Source organism: Aythya marila, assembly GCF_965140915.1.
Source record: "Aythya marila genome assembly, chromosome: 1".
Taxonomy (NCBI): Eukaryota; Metazoa; Chordata; class Aves; order Anseriformes; family Anatidae; genus Aythya; species Aythya marila.
In genome coordinates, this window is record NC_139042.1 from 105,681,612 (window position 1) to 105,701,274 (window position 19,663).

The window sequence follows — 19,663 nt, forward strand, 5'->3', positions numbered from 1 at the left end:
TACTCCTCATGGGAGATGACAAAAACTTGCCTTCAGAACAAATGAAAACTTGCTAACAGAAAATGCTATGTTTTCTTTAAGGAACTTCCTTCCAAAAACAAGCATGTACTTACTTTTGCAAACAAAGGAACAAACATACAACACAGGCACTCTTAATAAACCCATGGGCCAAATTCTCCAATAAAACAGAAAAAAAAAAGGAAGATGATCTTTATCACTTTTTCTTTGGAAAAGTATATATCAATTTTCTTTCTATTTGCTCATAATCAAAGGAAAAATGCAGGCTATGTTGTAAAGCATTATTTCTTGTAAGTTATTGTAAGTGTCATTTATTTTTTATAGTGAACACACAGTTATTTTAAATTTTACATATCTGGATTAAGTCCATAGCTGGAGTCAGCAGATGATTCCTTAATTTGCTGTAATACAGCTCTGTCTTACACTTGACTGTCTGTAAATGTATCTTTTTCCTATTGTTTCACTTTCAACAGTAGCACTACTGCAATACTTCTAATACGATGCCAAAAGTTCTTCTTTACTGGCCCACAACACCTAATTCCTTCAAATTTAAAATTTGTATCTTTGTTAATGCAGCAGAAGACAAATCACATTGTGTGCTGTCTCTCTCCCTGTCTCATTCCTAAGCTTCATTTGATCCACTGGACATAATAACTTTTCCATGGAATTTTAGGTTTTGTGTGATAACTTCAAAAATCAGAGATTACTTCTGTTGTTAACAAGAGCTATTCTGCAGGATGTAACTATCTTTGTTATATATATAACTTATATATACTAGGGTTCTCTTGGGGAGCACAGTATGCTGTCTAAGCAGCTTTTAGAGTCTATGTTATAGGGAAATGCAAGTGTAAACAATCCATTTTACTACGCAGCATATATTACAGCCAGTATAGATAGACAGTTGAAAGCTAGTAAAATTTTTCCAAGTAACATTTCTCAGTTAACTTTGGACAGCTAAAATGTTCAATATCTAAAGCTTACCTTGAGTTTTCACTGGATCAGATATTTGGCTTGGGTCACTTAGTCCATACGCATTAGCTGCCCTCACGAGGAATAGATAAATTGCATTAGGTTTTAGCCCTTTAACTGCAAAACTCTCTGTTTTCACATTTTCAGCTACAGTTTGCCAGGTGCTACCAGATGCATGGCTAAGGATAAAACACACACAACAGCAGGTTAGCACGTGCTTCTTTAACAATATATTATACATAAACATTAGTACAGCATGATCTTATGAGACTCGTATACCTGAAGGCCTCAATTATGTAAGAGGTTGGAGTTGCACCTGAATTCAAATTCGGTTGCCATGACAACGTTACTGTATTTCTACTGACATCTGTAACCTCAGGTTTTGAAGGAGCACTAGGAATCAAGTTTGGGTCAGTGGGTCTTGGTGGCTGCACTGGGACTCCAAATTCTAACAAAGGAGAGAAAAATGCTGAGTATAGACAGGACGAAGCTGTAAGCTAAATGCTGTTCACATCTTACCTGGCAATTTATGACAGAGTCGCATAACTACTACAATTCAATTTTTGAGTTCCTTTTACATATTTTCTCCATGCAGAGAAAACCTAATTGATTTACCTTGGACCTCTATGTAAGCACTCCACGTAGCTTCGCCACTTGGGGTGGAAGCAATGCAGGTGTACCGACCGGTGTCACCCAGCTGAGTGGGAAAAGAGAAGAATAAATATTTGAAACAATCAGGCACTCAGTGGGCTAGAAAAGTAATTACATCTCTGCATGTTTCCCCATGAATATGGATAAATGTATTAGACTGCAAAAAACTTTGAACCAGAAACTTCTTACATAAGAAGGCATGAAGTTAATGGCAATGTTTCTGAGCTTTCTTCAAAGAAGTGAAAATGCTACATATTCTAACTTCATGTTACCAATTTGGTAGCATTTATTCTTTACTCTGCAGAGTTCTTAAATAAATTGATAAAGAATTCAGATAACAGGACTCCTACGTAACCTTCTGCCTAAATGATGCCTAGGATTTGTCCGGACTGCAACATTAGAATGTCAACCTTCAAACAAAGCTTAAATATTTCACAGGGCCTTATATATCTTGGGTTCTCTGTACTAGTAAATGTTTCACTCTAAGGCAGATCCAAAAAAAGGACCTACATATGCAATTCTCACCCAGTTCTGAATGCTGATTTACATGTCCATACATGACTTAATCACATTTCAAAGGAGGGTTTCTGTTTGTTTGTTTTGCAAATACATTGCGCCCTACCGTATTGGGTTTATGTGGCAAAGTTGTTCTCGTGGGGAGACTGCAGGGGTGGCCTCAGTGAGCAGGTACCAACAGCTGCCCCATGTCAGATCAGAACCAGCTCCAGCTGGCTCCAAAAGGCACCTGCTACTGGCCAGAGCTGAGCCGGGGAGTGACATTGGTTGGGTATCTGAGATCATGTTTAAAAAGGGAAAAACTGCTGAGAGACTAGCTGTGTGAAAGAAGTGAGAAAACTGTTCAGAGGCTCCCAGTGGAACAGGTTGTCCCCCTGCAGCCCATAGGCCCCACATGGAGCAGATCTCCACACTGCAGCCCGTGGAGGAGCCCCTGGTGGAGCAGGTGGATGTGGCCTGGAGGAGGCTGCAGCCCATGGAGAGACCCCACAGGAGCAGGGGGTCTGGAACCCACAGTATGGAGCCATGCGGGAGCAGTTCTTGGAGTGCTGCTGCCTGTGGGAAGCCCCCGCAGACTCAGTTCAGGAAGGACGGCATCCCGTGGGACGGACCCCACGTGAAGCAGGGACAGAGAGTGACTGTGAAGGAGCAGTGGAAATGAAGTGTGAGGGACTGACCGCAGCCCCCATTCCCCACTCCCCTGCACCGCTTGGGGGAAGGAGGCAGAAGAGGGTGGATGGGGGAGCAGGTGTTTCTAGTTTGTTTTGAGTTTCTCACTGTTCCAGTATGCTAGTGATAAGCAATGGATTTTATTAATCTCCCTACACTAAGTCTGTTTTGCCCATGACAGTAATTGGTGAGCAATCTCCCTGTCCTTATCTCAACCCTTGAGCCTTTTCCATTGTCTTGAGGAGGGGGAAGTGAGAGCGCAGTTGCGGTGGAGTTCAGCTGCCCATCAGGCTAAAACCACCACACGTACTGAGCTCCCAGCCTCAGCAGATGAGATGAATGGAAGCACTCAGAAATCAGAGATTGAAAATCTCAGCCAGTGAAACTTGTAATCGGTAACACAGGAAGTCTAGGGAACACACTGAAGTCATGTATTTGGCCTAATTTTAAGCATTACTAAATTTCAAACCACAGAAAATATAACAGGGAATCGTCAGTGTGCTGGAACCTAACATCATTTTAAAACACTGTACATTTTGCTAGGTGTGACTGGTAATATTGACCAAGAACTTGTTACAATTCCCTAAGGAAGCCATGGACTTCTCAGGTGTTTAACTATTTGAAGGTATGTTTATACTGTCAAGTAAATATATTTAAGAGTTATTTTGAAAAAGCTGTGTACTTAACTCTTATTATTGCAGCATGCTGAACAAGGATTTTCTTTATAAGCATTTGAAATAATTAGATCATTTTTATATATTAGTGATGAAGTCCAAATATTTCAAATTCATTTTACTAAAATATGAGTTTTCCTTCCCCCTTCATGTTTTAAATACCAAATAATCCCCCTCGTTAATACTTCTTAATAGCATTTTTGCATATGAAGCAATGTTCTCTGTGATACACAAGCCAAGGTGCAAAGCTTAAAGAATGAACTATCTGAAAGCATGACATATCAAGTAATTTAATACAATTATTTATCATTTTATTCATTCTAAATGTAGGATTGCGTACATCAAAAGAGCTCTGAGGAGAAAAAGTGAAACAAACAACAGGAAAGACCCAACACAAAAAACAGTTTGCTAGTTCAAACTACCTTAGCATATCTGATCTGCAATGCTCCAGTTTCCAACTGCTTGATGCGAGAGTCCTGGGTAGTGATCAGTATCCCATCCTTTTTCCAGAGAATAGTGGGTGTTAAAGTGCCTGTAGCCACACAGTTCAGTACTAAAGTACCATCTACAGCTACAGTCTGATTCACAGGACCCTGTCGAATGACAGGGGGAGGCCGGTCTGCAATCACTGCCAGAAGAAACAACAGGAAATAGATTTCTGCGACTGGAAGCAATTTTCTAATCATCTAAGGAACAGCAGTTGCTTGAGGCTTTGAAACAAACTAAAGATAATTAAACAAGTAATTAAAGTCAGAGGCATGCATTATTCATGGAAGGGTGCATCATAATGATGCACAACTACAAAATTTTAAAACAATATACAATACATTAATTTCAGAAAGGAAATAAGCATTATTTATTACATATCGATATCTGGTAGACATTCTCTAATTCCAATGTCTTTATAAAGTGATAGCAAAATGATAAAGCACTTTGCAAATTATTTGCAAAGGCACAGTTTTCACCTTGTTCATCTTTTACCATGTAGAAGGCCTGTAAAACAGAACTCATACTTCCTCTATTCAAAGACAGAGAAGAAGGAAGTAGACAGGCATGGAATAACCTGGTAAATAAGTAAGTTTGTTTCTTTTGTTGTTGTTGTTTGTTTGTTTGTTTTTTCAAAATGTTGTTTTAACTCATCAATTTATCTTTGTGCTGTTTCCTAACTGGGAGATGCTTATGATTAGGCTAAACATAATGCTAATGAATAGCACCATTTCAGAACTTTTCAGCTACAAATTATTTTCCAGTAGTTTCTAACGAATTAATCTGTCAATACTAGTTCAAAGTCACAAGGAGAATCCCACAGTGTGTTTGCATCAGTTCTAACGCACGTTGCACACAATGAAAATGAACTGGTATTGATGAGTTATTTACTAACTATGCATAGAAAGGTATACAGCAATCTCAGTATTCACAGAAAAAAATAATGATTTTCTACACATTTTTATCATTTTCCAATGGATAATCAAGAAAACAGGTAAAAACTATCTAGTTGTGTTTTTTTGTGACCCCCTCCTACCTCTATCATCTAACATGACATAGACTATTAATCTGAAAATAGCCACAACTTTAAATGACCTTAACTCTGATTAACAGTTAAAATCTGGTCTGGTAGCTGAAATATAAACCTGAAGTTCTAGTAGTTTGGGATCATCACATAGTTTTGGATTGCTTTTTGTAACAATAGACATGATGTTATCACTGGTTTTTTTGGCTAAATTCCAGCTCCTGTAATTTCATTTGCATGTTCAAATGACACTCGATGTTTTCAATTGCTTAATTTATCCTATGCTTCTTGTTCCAACCTGTTGTAATGTACTGCATGGCACTGTTAGGCCATTTGTATCTTTCTCATCAGAGTCAGCCAAACTAAGTTCACCTATAGTTTGCATTTAACTTTGACAAGCTTCTAAAGAAGCTTGCAACTGTCAATAGTATGAGGCTCTACAATAAAGTTTGGACATAATTTTCCAAGTGATTTTCTGAGTAACATCTTCTGTTTGGACTTGATAGTTATGCTTTGCTTTACCATTACTTAATACTATTTAATGCTAAGCAATTTACAAATTGTTTACTAACAATCAGTTACAGTAGCATGTTGATATGTCAAAAGTAAAAAATGTATTAAAATAATGCACACCAGAAATAGTATGGATATGCTGCTATTCAGTATTGAACTGCATAAATTTCACAGTATCTTTGCCCCATCTAATGCTCCCAGTAATCACCTTGCTGACTGATTTGTGTTCTACAGCTTAGGTCTAATTCCATTGAAATCCATGGTAAACATAAGTGCCACTGAAGCTGGTGGCAGAACTTCTATTACTTTTAGTAATATGAGGGTATCATTCTACATATCCTGTCTTTACTTTAGTAGAAGTGAAAAATAAATAAATAAAAAATATTCAAAGACATCATACGTAATAATTATCCACTAGATCAATCCAGAACATATGGTCATAGTAAAGCAAATTTGCTTAAATTAACTTGATTTTTTCTAAGTTCAGATGGCTTAGGTCATTAAGAAAAAAAAACTCTTAAGGTATTTGGCTTGATTTTATTATTAAAATTTCTTTTTCACTTTGCCATGATCTTCTCCACAGTGGAAAAGGAATGAAAGTGGCTTAAGAAACATTGTCTGCCTGGTCTGCCACTTTTGAGAAATCAGAAATAACGCTGTCCTATTCCTCCAAACAATTTCAATCCAGCGTGTGTAAATAGACAATTTCATTCGCCAGTTTCACTGCATGTTTCTAGTACTGAACTATTTCTATGCTTTCTATTGGGCAGAGGCCTTGCTTATGGAATCTCTTCTCTGGCAACAGCTTCCTTCACCTCAAAATCTCTCCACAGACTGCATTCATCCTTTTTCTGTAATGGCTAAGATTATTATTTTACCTACCAAAATAATTTTTTCCTTCCTATCTTTCCTATAAAAAATATTAAAAATTTCTGACAATCTGCGAACTGACATAACGCCACTATATATTACTGCTTGCAGCCATGTTCCGTGTAGCTTTTTCATCTTAAATTTTGTCACAAGTGCTCCTAAAAGGAAATGTATGATAATATATATTTGCATACTATTCTACTGACTTCTATACAGATAAAGGTTTTTTCTTTGCTACACGTCAATACTAAAAAAACAGGGGGAAAAAAACAAAACACAACCAACCACCACCAACAACAAACAGGGAAAAAAGCAGATAAATGGAGATGCTTAGCAAACAGGCACACAGTAACAGGGATAAATACCTAGGCAACAAGCAATCTGAAAGTAAGTTAAATGTAATGGGTGAAAGATAAAAAAAAAAAAAAAAAAAGAAAAAAAAGAATAAAAGCCAGATAAATTAACAGAACTGACAACAATCCATAAACAGAAGTAAACTTATCAAATACCAGATGTTGATTCACAACAAAATGTTGTTAAGTGATATCCGAAATTTAACCCCCTGGCATAGAAGAACCAAACAGGATTTTTAGGTTCAAAGAAACAATGAATGCAATATGACTTTATGTAAAGCAGATCCAAATAGTGTCATATCCTCCCCCTGATGTATGTAAATAAAAATAAAAACTTGGGAACAATAAAATAAAGGAATCATTACCATCGGTAACTTCCAAGTAGGCTTTTGTTATAATACTTCCTGCAACATTTAATGTCTGGCAGATATAGTACCCAACATCCGACCTCTGGACATTGGTGATGGTGAGGTCACCTGTTTGGGAAACTGAAAATCGGCTGGATGACTGAGGGGGCTGGTATGAGAAAAGAAGGTTCTAGGAAAGAAAGAATGTGTAGGAAAGAAAGTGAAAAAGAAGTGTTAAATACATTCAAATGTCAATATGAATAACTTAAATATATCTAAACAAATTCATCTTTCCACATTATATATGAAACGTTCTGCCCCTCAGATCTTAAGCATGTCTCTACCACAATGTGAATAGTTTTATAGGATTAATTGTTTTTTTTTGGTGATAAAATAGGTGTAGATACGCTCATAAAATTGTGTAAGTCTTTTGGGGTTGCTCTAATACCCTCAGTATTATGTATTATCTAATACCCTCAGTAATGCTGGGCTTTATACAAACTGTAACAAGCAGTAGCAAAGATCTGATATGTACAGATATTCCAATGGTGCAAGCAACCGTGGTGAGCCTGACTAATTTACTTCAACATCTTTTTTTAGACCTTCATTCAGGGCATTCTATTTATTCCACTTCAAATTTTCATTTACTCGCTTGTATTTTAACTTTCAAATTCCCAAGAATGGAACAGTTTTCTAAAAAAAAGATGCTGTTTAGGTCTCTGTAATCATAGCGTTTGTGTTCTGCAATGAGCCATATATATATAAGGACATAATTCAGTCCTACACCAGTTTTTGCTTAGACAATTTTGGTATGAAGTACATGGTATTTTACCAGCAATAGCCAAAAGTCAAATGGCAGCCATAATAGTAGTCTGTTATACCACATACTGGTTTCAAATTTCTACCTTTGGCTGAACAATTTATAAATGAGAATACCCAAAATTTACAGAGGCTATTTTTCATCCTTCTATCTTACCTAATTTTATTTTGTATTTCCAAAATTCATCTGAGGGAATGAGACACAAGTTCTGCTGCTTTAGTATTAGCAAACCATACTCACTGACCTTCATTCATTAAAAGTGCAGTAAAAAATAAGCAGGAAAAAATACGTACTAAACAACTATTAGCAAAAAAATCCAGGTCATACAAAAAATGTAAATATAATCTATCTATATACTTTTACAATAAGATATTATCATCTGAATTTGGCCACTACTCTGTTTGCACTTAAACATTTAGACAGACATATTCAACAAAGAACACTTTGTGTCACATCTCTTCTTCAAAAGATGACTCTGAAATAAAACTTATTCTCTTGCTGTGCTATTTTGCGTTTCATTCACTAGCTTTCAGTGTTCTTTACAAAGAAGCTGAAAATAGTTTTCCCTCCCATTCAAATAAGGAAGCTAGGAGAAAAAGTGCCCTATTCATGTATGACCTGGGGCTGACTGACTGACTGGAAAAGTAGATCTTAGTCCCAAGCTAGTGTCCTATCCAGACAGTGATGAAGATCAATATAGCAAACCATTTAGTTCTTCAGAGAGACACACACACCTGGCAAACTAATATCTGCACCACAAAAGCAGAGCCAAACTTCCTGAAAAATTTTGGGGTATTTGGGAATTAAAGAAAACTTCAGCATCAGTCACTTTTTCATCTCTTAAACGTTTCTCTCTGATAGGAGAAAAAGATTTCCATTTCATGGAATGTTTCCACTTGTTTCATAAATTTATTTTTACATTCATGGAGAAAACTTGAGACTAAGCATATAGATATACTTTATAGTATGGCTGACATCTCCTTGAATGCATGTGACATAGAGAAGAAATATCCAGCATCTCCTAGCACTAGAGTTATTTTTCACATCCTAAATACAAGAATGAAGGTGTTTTTCTTTCAACGACATCTCAACATCTCCTCAAGAAAATGCTAAGAAGAATGGACAGAAAGACTGTTTTACCTGACTTCCCTCTCTCCGCCAAAAGATGGCTGGCTGAGGGTTTCCGGTTGCTTCACACTGGAAAGTCACCGTTCTTCCCAGTGCAGCTACCTGATCACGAGGCTTTACAACAAACTGTGGAGGCTCTGAAAGAGGAAAATACCATAAAAAGAAATAAAATTACACTGCTGTCAGAAGACCAAAGCTAGCCTATTTGAAAGGCATGATATAAGTCCTGACTTTAAATGGTGTAAACCAGAGCAGTTAGGTGTCTTTAATAAGGAGGCAGCACAAAGACTCATCAGCTAACAAATCACAGCTTCATCAGCACTCAGATCACCTGTTCTGTTGCTGGACTTCTCAGGTAAAATCCTTACTGTGAATCCATTAATTTTACTAGTCACCAGTTGTACAAGAAAGTAAGTCCCACTAAACAGGACAAGTGGCAATGCAACAGACACCAATGTGACCAAACCTGTTAGATTTTTATTTATTTATTTATTTATAAGATTGATTTTTAAGCATGCATAAAGGTACCAAGTCACCATGGAGAAATCTTTGAGTGACAGGTGACACACTTTGTCAAAGGCTGTAATAAACCCTGTTGAGTAACTATGAATTCAGGTTTACTTGCACAGGAGTAATATATATATATATATTTTTTTTATGAGAGAAAAAGCTTTTCATTGCTTATAAAAGAGACTTTTGATGTAGTTGGGGTCTCTCAATTTTTTCAGTTTAACTCAAAACCCCCAGAAATACCACTGAATGATTTAAAATCTTCAATCCAATTACTGAAGAGGAATGAATTTAAAGCAACAGCAGAGCTGAATGTCTTCTTCATTTACATAGACAAGGGCATGTTCAAACAAAATATATATGCAAATGAGGGCAAATTTGAAACATCTGCTCAGCCTAACATTATAAATACTGCCAGCATTGTCCAAACCTTTTGATTTATACAGACTTCAACAACCACTTCATCCAGTAGTAAATAGAATGTCAAAAATTATGTCAGTCACATTAAAAAGAAATCAGGAGAGTTGACAGCATTAGATACGTTGCTGGGGATAGCACAGAACAACAAATCTAGATTGTTTGAGTCTGTTCACTCTCACTCCTTGAAAAATGTGCATTAAATGAAAGGCCATTTACTTAGTGTTTATTCATTTCCAATTCCTTCTGATCATCTGTCCCAAACTAATTATTCTCTTCCTTGTGTTTGGGTTGAGAATAGAGAGGATGTTTTGAATCTGACTTCAATAACTTGTATCTTTTTTTTTTTTTTCCATTAAAACATTTCTGTATTTAAAAGCTTTTCTTTAAAAAGGGTCTTAATCATGTCATTTAAAGATAATGCTCAATGTGCTTAGTAGAAATCATGTAACTGTGACTTCATATAAAATGAATTAAGAAACAGTAAAAGTCCCTTTTAAAAATTTTACTTTCAGTTTTCATGTAGGCCAATACTTTCAGTTTTCTGCTCTTCTTTGCCTGTGCCTCAGCCCCCTACTGAGCTCATGGTAGAATATACTCTTCCTATCACCCTCCTGCTTTGGGGCAATTTTTAAAGTACAACATATCATTATTTAGTTTTGGATGCAAATGCCACCTTTCCCAGAATTTTCTTAGATAAGGAACTACATGAAGTTAGAGTGCAGTTCACCTACAACTATTAGCAGACTTAAAAACAGTTCTGAAACATTCATTCAACACCTTGGAAGAGGATGTGGGAAGATTTTGACATGATAACATGTTTACTTTAGAATGGAAAGTGGTGCTGTTGGGGGTTTACCACTGGGTTGTAAGGTATGATTGGGAAAATGGAGATGAGTGAAGCACCTTCATTATGCTGTTGGAATTCTAATAACAAGAATAAATTTAGCATACAGTTAAGGCTTGGCTGGTTCTGTACTAGTTTGTGACATAATACCACAGAGAATGGAACCAAGGGTTTCTCAGTTCTTTGCTACTGAATATGATTTGTTAGGTTTTAGATTTCATCGAACTTGAGAATGGATACAGTTATATCAGGATAAAACAGCTGTGACCACTGGAGAAATAGCTGAATGCTTGTGATTCTAATACCTGAACATGATTTTCAGGGACTATTGAATGCCAAAAAAAAGACAGGAAATGTAGTCTCCCAGGTAACCATGGTAGAATTTATAAACTACAGATAGGTATATGCTTCCATGTATTATTCTAAACATGCATTTTACATGTATATTAGTCAAAATACCTGTGTATATTATGCATATTTGTATTATTCTAAATCTACTCCTGTTATAGTAAATAATGAAAATCCCAATAGCTTCAGTGTCAGAAGAACTAAAATAGGGTTAAGAGAAACTTTATTATTAAATTGTCTTCCATGTTTGTATTGCACTAGAAGCATTTTCACCACTTTTTCCTATAAACTTCAGCTTGCTTTCACACCTCGGATCATTCAGACAAGTGGTATGTGATGACTATACCATAAAGGAAGCAGAACCTTTAAAACAAAAATTATTTTATTTTATAGAGCACAATTTCAACTAATGCAGTCATTGAAGCTAGAAAACATCAGGATTTGAGTCAATACATCACGTAAAAACAAAGTTAGCAACCCATTACCTTTCTCTTTGTCATTAAGTTACCCATACTTCATGCAGAATTTATTCTGTGCGATGTGTCTTGTCAATAACAAGTAAAAGATGGGAGCTGACTGGTTGAAGGACATGGAAGGGGATGGATGGAAAGGGGAGATGTTCTCGTCACAGTAATACGATGATTAGAAGATGGCCAATAAAATTTCAACTTACCAGACACAACTAAAAACAAAAACAAAACAAAAAGAAAACATGGAATAAATAAAATTGAATAGACATGAAACAAAGTAAAGAGTAAAGCAAAATTAAATAAATAAATAAATAAAAAGGATCCCTGGTAACGATCTTAGAAAGCACATATATATTCTGATATACGAAACACAGCTTCAAAATGTTGAACCACATATTTTATATTTTAAAGCAGAACTCTATCATGCTGGAAGTAGGCTATAGACTAAACCAGGTAACAGACTAAAATAATGGTTGGGCAAATTGGGTTCTATTCCAAGGCAATTGTCGTTGTGGAACCTTAGGTAAAAACTTTTTATTTTTTTCCCCATATTATTGTTTCTCTGCATGAAGAGTTTTCCATAGTAAAATGAACTTGACATCTACAGTAAATATCAATTTGCAACACTATTGAAATAGAACAGTGACAGTAATGCTCTTTCTAAAGCATTAAAACATTTACTAACAGAAAATACTTCTCTGAGGCTAATAGCTATTACAAAGGCAGTTTACTCAACCTTTAGTAATATGCGGAGGGATTTAGCCCCTACACCATTTTTTTTTCAGTATAGAATTGCTGTATCAAGGTCATAATGATTAGTATTAAATTGCAAATGCAAACTAATCCACAATTAAAATTATATTAAAAAAGATTTTTAATCCTTTTCTTCCCCCAAAAAATCTCAATTTCAGTGAAATACACAAAAGCAGAGATCTACTGCAAAACATTCCGTTTCTCAACAGAAATATTCCAGTGGTAAATTATCTAATAGCACATTGTCCTTCAAACATAGGTGAACATTATTGTAAGTTTGGAAATGACCTGATGAATCCTGGGAGGCGAATTTCACTTACAAAAGAAAGGCATGTTAGAAAGCATTCCAACAATACATCACTAATTGAAAGAACAGATTCAAAATAAAAATGTAAAAATTGTGCATTGCGTAATTATATATAGGTTCTGGGGAGAAAAAAAAAAGGTGGTTGGTATAAACTAATTACAGTATAATTCCAAATATATATACTTTTCTTAATACATTTTACAAACACCAAGCCCTTTAAGCTTTAAGCTGAGAATAAAACAACTGTTGTTCAGCAGGGTTTGCTTTTATATTGAGTATGTAAGCACCTGCTATACACCATCCTCTGATAGAACACATGGAGGAAACTAATAATATCCAGTCTGCCAAAATTCATTAGGCATGAAAAATACTGGCTTACAGTTCACATAAACAGGGGACTCCAGGTGTATTAAGAAAATGAAGCAGAAGGAGAATCTGATATAATACTTGAATTTGGATCGTGCCAAGAAGCTGCAACTGAAAGTGTAAAAACCCGGTCATACAGAGAACTCTGTTTTTATGTTATTAGAGAAATTTTTAAGGAAACAATTCCAAACAGAGAAAATCAAAGTGCACAGTTTTCAAAGTTTTGATTTTCAATTTTAGGGAAGTATTCTGAATGTATGTTAGCCTTCTTTAAATGTGTGAGAAAAATAGTGTGCATTATTCTGCTCAGATGGCAAATCTGTGACTTTTAAGAGGAGTAGCCAATGAATTACATAGAAGAATTCCTGAGAGAAATATGCTTGTCCCCAAGACTGAGCTCCTAGTGACTCTCGATTGTGTATGTTTATATTACACAATAGCCACTCCTTTAAAACGGAAAAGCTCTCTGCTAAACTTGCAATTACATTTTGACCTGTTTTAAAATTAGAAATGCTTCTCCATAAAACACAACTCATATTCTACATGAAGGAGTCTGATAAGAGACATAATGGATTGCAATTCTTGCACAGAGGATTGCACTTTAAATTAGCAATTTTCCACTACTTAATAAATGCCCAAAAGAGAAAAGATAAGCCTTCTTGGTAGCAATGCAAAGCTGCCTGAGCCTTCTACTGAAAGCTCACTTGAAATTTTCAAGATAGAAATCTGTCTTGGTTGCTCAATTGCATTTCCACAAATTAAATTAACTTGCAAGTGCTGAATTTCCACTTTTCTTTTAACCAGATGGTTTTGTTATTGTATGTCAAAAATAACCCTGTTGAGCAAATATATTTTTTTGCCCACCTGTAAAAACAGAGGGGATACTGATACATGAAAATAAATCCCTGTAGAAACAGGGCATCACGTTGGTTGCAAACTTGTGTTAAGGGCAAAGGGTGAAGTTTCATACAAAAATTTAAACAGTTCTGTCAGAGGGAAATCATATGGTTTAAAAGAACAACAATAAAAGCAATAGCTACAACAAAGACCACTTTCTTACTTTTATCTACATACTATTAATATCTAAGGTTCCTAAAACTGAGAAATAAATAGTTTTTACTCTATTAGGGCACATTTTATTTGACAGCACTTACACTCAATTATTAAGTAAATTCATTTTCCATGTGTTTATCATGACTTTTCACATGGTAACTAGGGGGAATAACCTGTTTGTAAAGACAGGAAGGTAGCATGTGAAACCACAAATACCAAAGGAATAATATTTTTGCCTTTCAAATAATTTCCTTGACATATGAGGTTTATCACAGAAGACGTGTCCAGTCACTGAACAAAAAAACAAAAGAAAAGTTGTTTCCAGACTAGTGACTTTATATTCTAATATCTTATTCTTGCCAGCAATCTTATCATCCTCACTGGGACTATTGGTATAATTAAATCCACTCTCAGGAGTAGGAATTTGCAGTTTTAGGACTCAAACTAGAGACAAGTATAGTTACCAGATGTTAGTGGAGCAACTATTTTATTTGATAGATATCGTATTGGAGGATCATAGGATAATTCAGGTTGGAAGCAGTATCAGGAGGTCTCCAGTACAAACTCCTGCTCAAACAGGGTCAGCTATGGGGTGAGGTCAGGCTGCATAGGGCTTGATCCACTCAGGTTTTGAAAATTTCTAAGGACTGAGAATGAACAAACAATCTGGGCAACCTTCTCCTCTCTTGACTGTCCACCCAGTGAAGAAATTTCTTCTTGTATCCAGTATCAATCTCCCTTGTTTCAACTTACATCACTTGCCTCTTTTCCTCCCAACACAGCCTGGCTCTGTCTTACTGACAACCTCCCTGTAGGTACTGGGAGCTGCTGTTACGTCCAACACTGAAGCCACCTCTCGTCCAAGCTAAGCAAGAGCTGTTCTCTCAGCCTTTCCTCAAAGGATGTATGTACATATGAGACCACAACATACTGTACATAATGCCTGCATCTTTAAATAACACATTTATTAATTTTTCTCACAGAAGTGAATGCAAATGCTGATCTATTGTTTCTCTACAATTTATCAGTGCTCCAGTATTAAGAAGCAAATATTAGAGTTGCCTCTGTTTCATAGTCTGACATTGGACAAGCTACAATATTCAAGTATCTCAGTCCCAAAAGCAGTAGTAGTAATTATCTATCTTAAAAAGAGTAAAGAGACAGAAATTGTCATTCATTTATACTAATAAAGTATTTTTGAGATCTAGGGATTCAAGGTGGTACTTAATTACTAAACAGCGTTTTGTTCTGCATATTAAAAACTCATAAAGTATGACTATTACTATTTATGAATACTTTCTGGATTCTTAGAATATATCTTATAGTTCAGTTGACGCAAGCTAAATACCTTCAATTTAAGCCCAGTGTATTTCATTTTTTATTATTAGAATAAAAAATTTTAAGTCTTCAAGGACTGCTTGACACCCTTATAGCATATAGAAATTAATATAAAGGTAGTGAGACTGTATAATTCTACACAAGACAAATCAAGCAATCCCAATATTCAGGCCAATAATTATAATATAAGATCAAGGTAATAGGCAGTCTTTAGTTTCTGTATAAATGTTTAAGTATATGATTAATCTGTGAAATGGCAGTCACAATGAAATTTAGATTGCTTTCAATTAATTTTGTGATACATTAACCGTAGTTCAAGAAAAAAAATAATTCAGAGGTTGAATATGCCTGTAGAAACAAACTGGTAGGAGATGGGATGTGACTATGAGCCTACACGCTGGAAGGGACAGCCTGGGGAGCTGGCATTAATGATGCAGTTGGCCAACTAGAGACTAGAGAGTATGAGAGGAGAAACTCCAGAGCTAGCAACAGACATAGTACAGAGATAGCTATATTATTTGTAATAAAACATTGCCATTTTGGCTGTAACTTTTTTGAATGGCTGAAACTTTTTTGAACTCTCAGATGTTTATAATCTCTACATGAAAAAAATGGCTAAGTACAGAAGATTTGGGTACTGGAGTTATATGCAGAGGAAGTGTTAGTTGGAACAGGTTTAACAAACTGGTCAAACTCCGAGTGGTCACTCCTTAAAATAATAATAATATATTTTTTTAAGAAGGTCTAATGATCTTTTCCAATTCTTTTCCTAGTTTCAACCAGCACAAAAGCTGCCTACCTCTTCTGTTCATGAATATGTTTCACTGCTAAACTCTGAAATCTAATTAACAACTTTTTACTTTCCAAAAAAGGATTTAAATTCTGGAGGCATTAATATCTGAACAAGGACCACTGAATGCCTTCCTGTAACACACCTACCAGAAAGAGATGTTGCTGTTCTACAAAAGTTATTATTAAGGGAATTAGTTTAAGTCAACGTTTCATTTCCCTTCCAGTGATTTGTTCGCTATTTGTTCTTATCAAATCAATCTGAAGCACCCAATATCCTTCATAAGCAACATTTTTCTGCAGTCATCTGTGAGAAGTATTACTTTCTACACAGTCAAAAGCGAAGGCCAAAATCTCTTGTTCTGAAAAATAATAATAATAATAAATAAATAAATAAATAAATAAATAAATAAATATAAAAAAATGCTGCCATTCAGCTGTCTCCTGACTACAACCTGTGAAAAACATGGGAAAACATTACCAGATACATTACAAAAGAAACAGGGTATATCCTTTTTCATCCTCACTGGCCTTTGCATTTTCAACTGTCATTTCTTGAGGTCTCTCTCTATATACAAATAGTTTACATTTTCCATATTTTGTGCTAAAATTCACATTCTTAAAAGACCAGACTGGGACACCTTTACTCACCATGAATGCTTACACAGTATATAGCTCCAGGGCATGAAGTGTGATATAGTGCAGTACAAACTTCTGAGGAAAGGTCTAACAGTCTGGCTCCAAGCATGCCACAACCACATATAGTTCAGGGAAAATGTTTACATGTGCTTTTTTGATGTTTCAAATCAAAAGTGAGGACTTGTAATTCCAAACCCTGGCAAGGGAGTGATCATGGTTAATTACATTTATGATGACTGGAAAAATTCTGTTTTGGGTTGTTGATGATATACCACATAAACACTTCTTCAGTTTATAAGAGCAAGTGACTACTGTAACTTCAAATGAGCAAAGATGAGAAGATGGAAATCAAAATAGACTGGAGAGGAGAAGCAGATGGATTATATTCTATAACAGTGTTATAAGAAAGAGAATTAAATTAAAATAGAAAACTGTTGATCGAGCATTAGGATAAACGATTCTGATACTTGGGATCACCGCAAGTAGTAGTAGAAATCTAGAAACCCAAAACAATGTTTCAGTTTTATGCACTGAACACTTAATAATGGAAGAAATTTCAGTATTAATTAACTGCTGTGTTCCTCAACATATTTCACAACAATTTTTTATTTGTTTCTTTCTTTTTGTTTGTTTATAGTTGACACACATTCTCTCCTCTGGGAGGTGTCAGAACAACAAAGACTTGCCACGTGCTGGACAGCAACTTGGAAACAGGCTGAGTACAATCTGTGCTTGTCATGAATGTGCCACCATCAGGGTGCTGGTGGACTGCCAGCTGCACTTCTCACCATGCTTACCTGCTGCACTCTGAGCCAGTGGTCGTGAGGCAGCTGCAGTCTGGAAACTGGGCAGCCAGTTTACTCTGATCAGGCAAGCAGAATATATTCTCAGATTCAGCAGGGGACGTGGGCTTCTACCTGCTGGCTTGGTACCCAGAGTAAAAGGGCAGGTGACTCAGGAGATCTAATGTGCGTCAAGGGAAAGTGGTCTCACAAAGAAAAAGACAAGTACTGTTCCTTCCTGCTGACAGTACAAATGCAGCCTTGAAAATGTAATTACACTTCGAGTTAGCACACATACTGGGGAGAGACAGACATGAGGATGTCCATGTAGATTTCTGGTCATTTTGAGATTTAATTTGGGCTGAGAGGTGATTTTTTTTCTTTTCTTCTAAATTCTAATTGATAGGGTTGGGTAGTGAAAACTGGTGCTCTCTCAGCTGTGTCTCAGTTGTGAAATTATATCAATGTTTGCTTGAGAGCAAATCTTCCCTAAAAAACATTTAGAGTCGAGATGAAGAGGGCTACACAAGTAGCCCTCTTGTGTGTTGGGAAGAAACCTACTGCAAAAATCTCTGGGAACAGAACAGTCTGCACAATGTACTCACACAAGATTTTTTGATTTGCAAATGATTTTGCTGATACTAGCTACAAAATCAGAAAGCTTGCAATCTCACCTTTTTCAGGAGTTAATGAAGATTTTTATGATAAAATCAAAAATGTGGAAAGAGACTTTGCAGTGTAGTTTTAAAAGGCAGCACTTCTCAGGTTAATACATGTAATACTCTCAGTTTATAATGTTCATAAATCCTGTAGTCAATGCCTTGGGGTGACAGTGGAAATCTAAAATATGGGGGGTGGAAGACAGAGAGGGAGCGATTTAAGTCCTTCCAGAAGTTCCTCTCCTACCCTCCTCTGTTCCATCCTTGCTCTTGGTCCTCCTAAACCATCTTATAAACTAAATACAATTTAGTGAACACACTTAGGAGAGGCTTAATTTCATCTATTTAAAAACCAGGGCAATGCAGTGAACTGTGGAGTTCTGTTTCCCAGGCTTTTCTGGAGAATGCTTGTCTTGCCCTCTGTTTAAAAAGCACTGAGGTAATTTTAGGCGCTGCTGCAATCTAAGCAGTCATAGCCACAAATATTTGTACTAAAGCCTTTTAAAAGAGTGAAAAAGGATAGATAATTTTTAAGTAAGCTGTGCAGAAGTACAAAAAGAATATGACAGCTGGATACTATTTGAAGAATTCTCAGGAGCACCCTACTGCATTTTTAACTTACAATAAAAGATAGTAGAGCTAAAAAGGAAATGGAATGTAATTTTTTCCCCAGATGTTTATGATAGCAGTTTTCTTCTTCGAAAGAGGTATTTAAAATCCATAGCAACATTCTTCTAATAAGTAAAAGCTATTTGTGAGAAGTGGCCAAAGCCCCATGATCAATAGATACCAAACACACACTAAAAACGAAAGGACAATAAACCTCCACAGCGAAGTAACTTTTGATCATTATAAATTATTATTATTATTTTACATGCAATACTCACTAAGGAATACTGCCAACTGAAACAGATACTATTTCAAAAGGAATCTAGACTTCTCTTTCTCGTTATAAGGGAGATACTTCCTCACATACAGACAACCCAGGTCTACAAATAGCCCAGTAATACCTGATCTTACTTCATTGATAGTGTTATCTACAAGGTAACTAGGACACATTAATAGATGTTAATTACAGGTAGCAAAAGTTGCAACATTTAAGAACAAATCATCAGATCAAAATAGTCATCAGGTACCAGGGATTTTTAGTGTGAGGCAGATGGAAAGCTGCCTAAAGAAATAAACACAATCTTCAGAAACAAACAAACGAAAAATAAAAACAACACTCAGACTGTTTTTCATACAGTGAGGCAGTGGTTCACCTTTACAAAAAGACTAACACTATCAAAATTACTGGTAGTCTGAAATGAAGTGTTATGGCAGCTGTGATAATCTAGGGATATTAGC

At 35.9% G+C, this 19,663-nt stretch overlaps 1 protein-coding gene across 1 annotated transcript in view; it reads right to left on the bottom strand.

The window, feature by feature from the left end:
- ROBO1 (roundabout guidance receptor 1) overlaps window positions 1-19,663 on the bottom strand; it is a 322,025-nt gene that overhangs the window by 58,007 nt on the left and 244,355 nt on the right. Inside the window, exons 7-12 of the mRNA XM_082770400.1 lie at window positions 9,051-9,175; window positions 7,109-7,280; window positions 3,920-4,125; window positions 1,603-1,684; window positions 1,267-1,435; window positions 1,000-1,166 (exon numbers count right to left, since the gene is read on the bottom strand). Of these exons, the coding sequence (XP_082626526.1) occupies window positions 1,000-1,166; window positions 1,267-1,435; window positions 1,603-1,684; window positions 3,920-4,125; window positions 7,109-7,280; window positions 9,051-9,175 (921 nt within the window). The remainder of the gene's footprint in view (window positions 1-999; window positions 1,167-1,266; window positions 1,436-1,602; window positions 1,685-3,919; window positions 4,126-7,108; window positions 7,281-9,050; window positions 9,176-19,663) is intronic.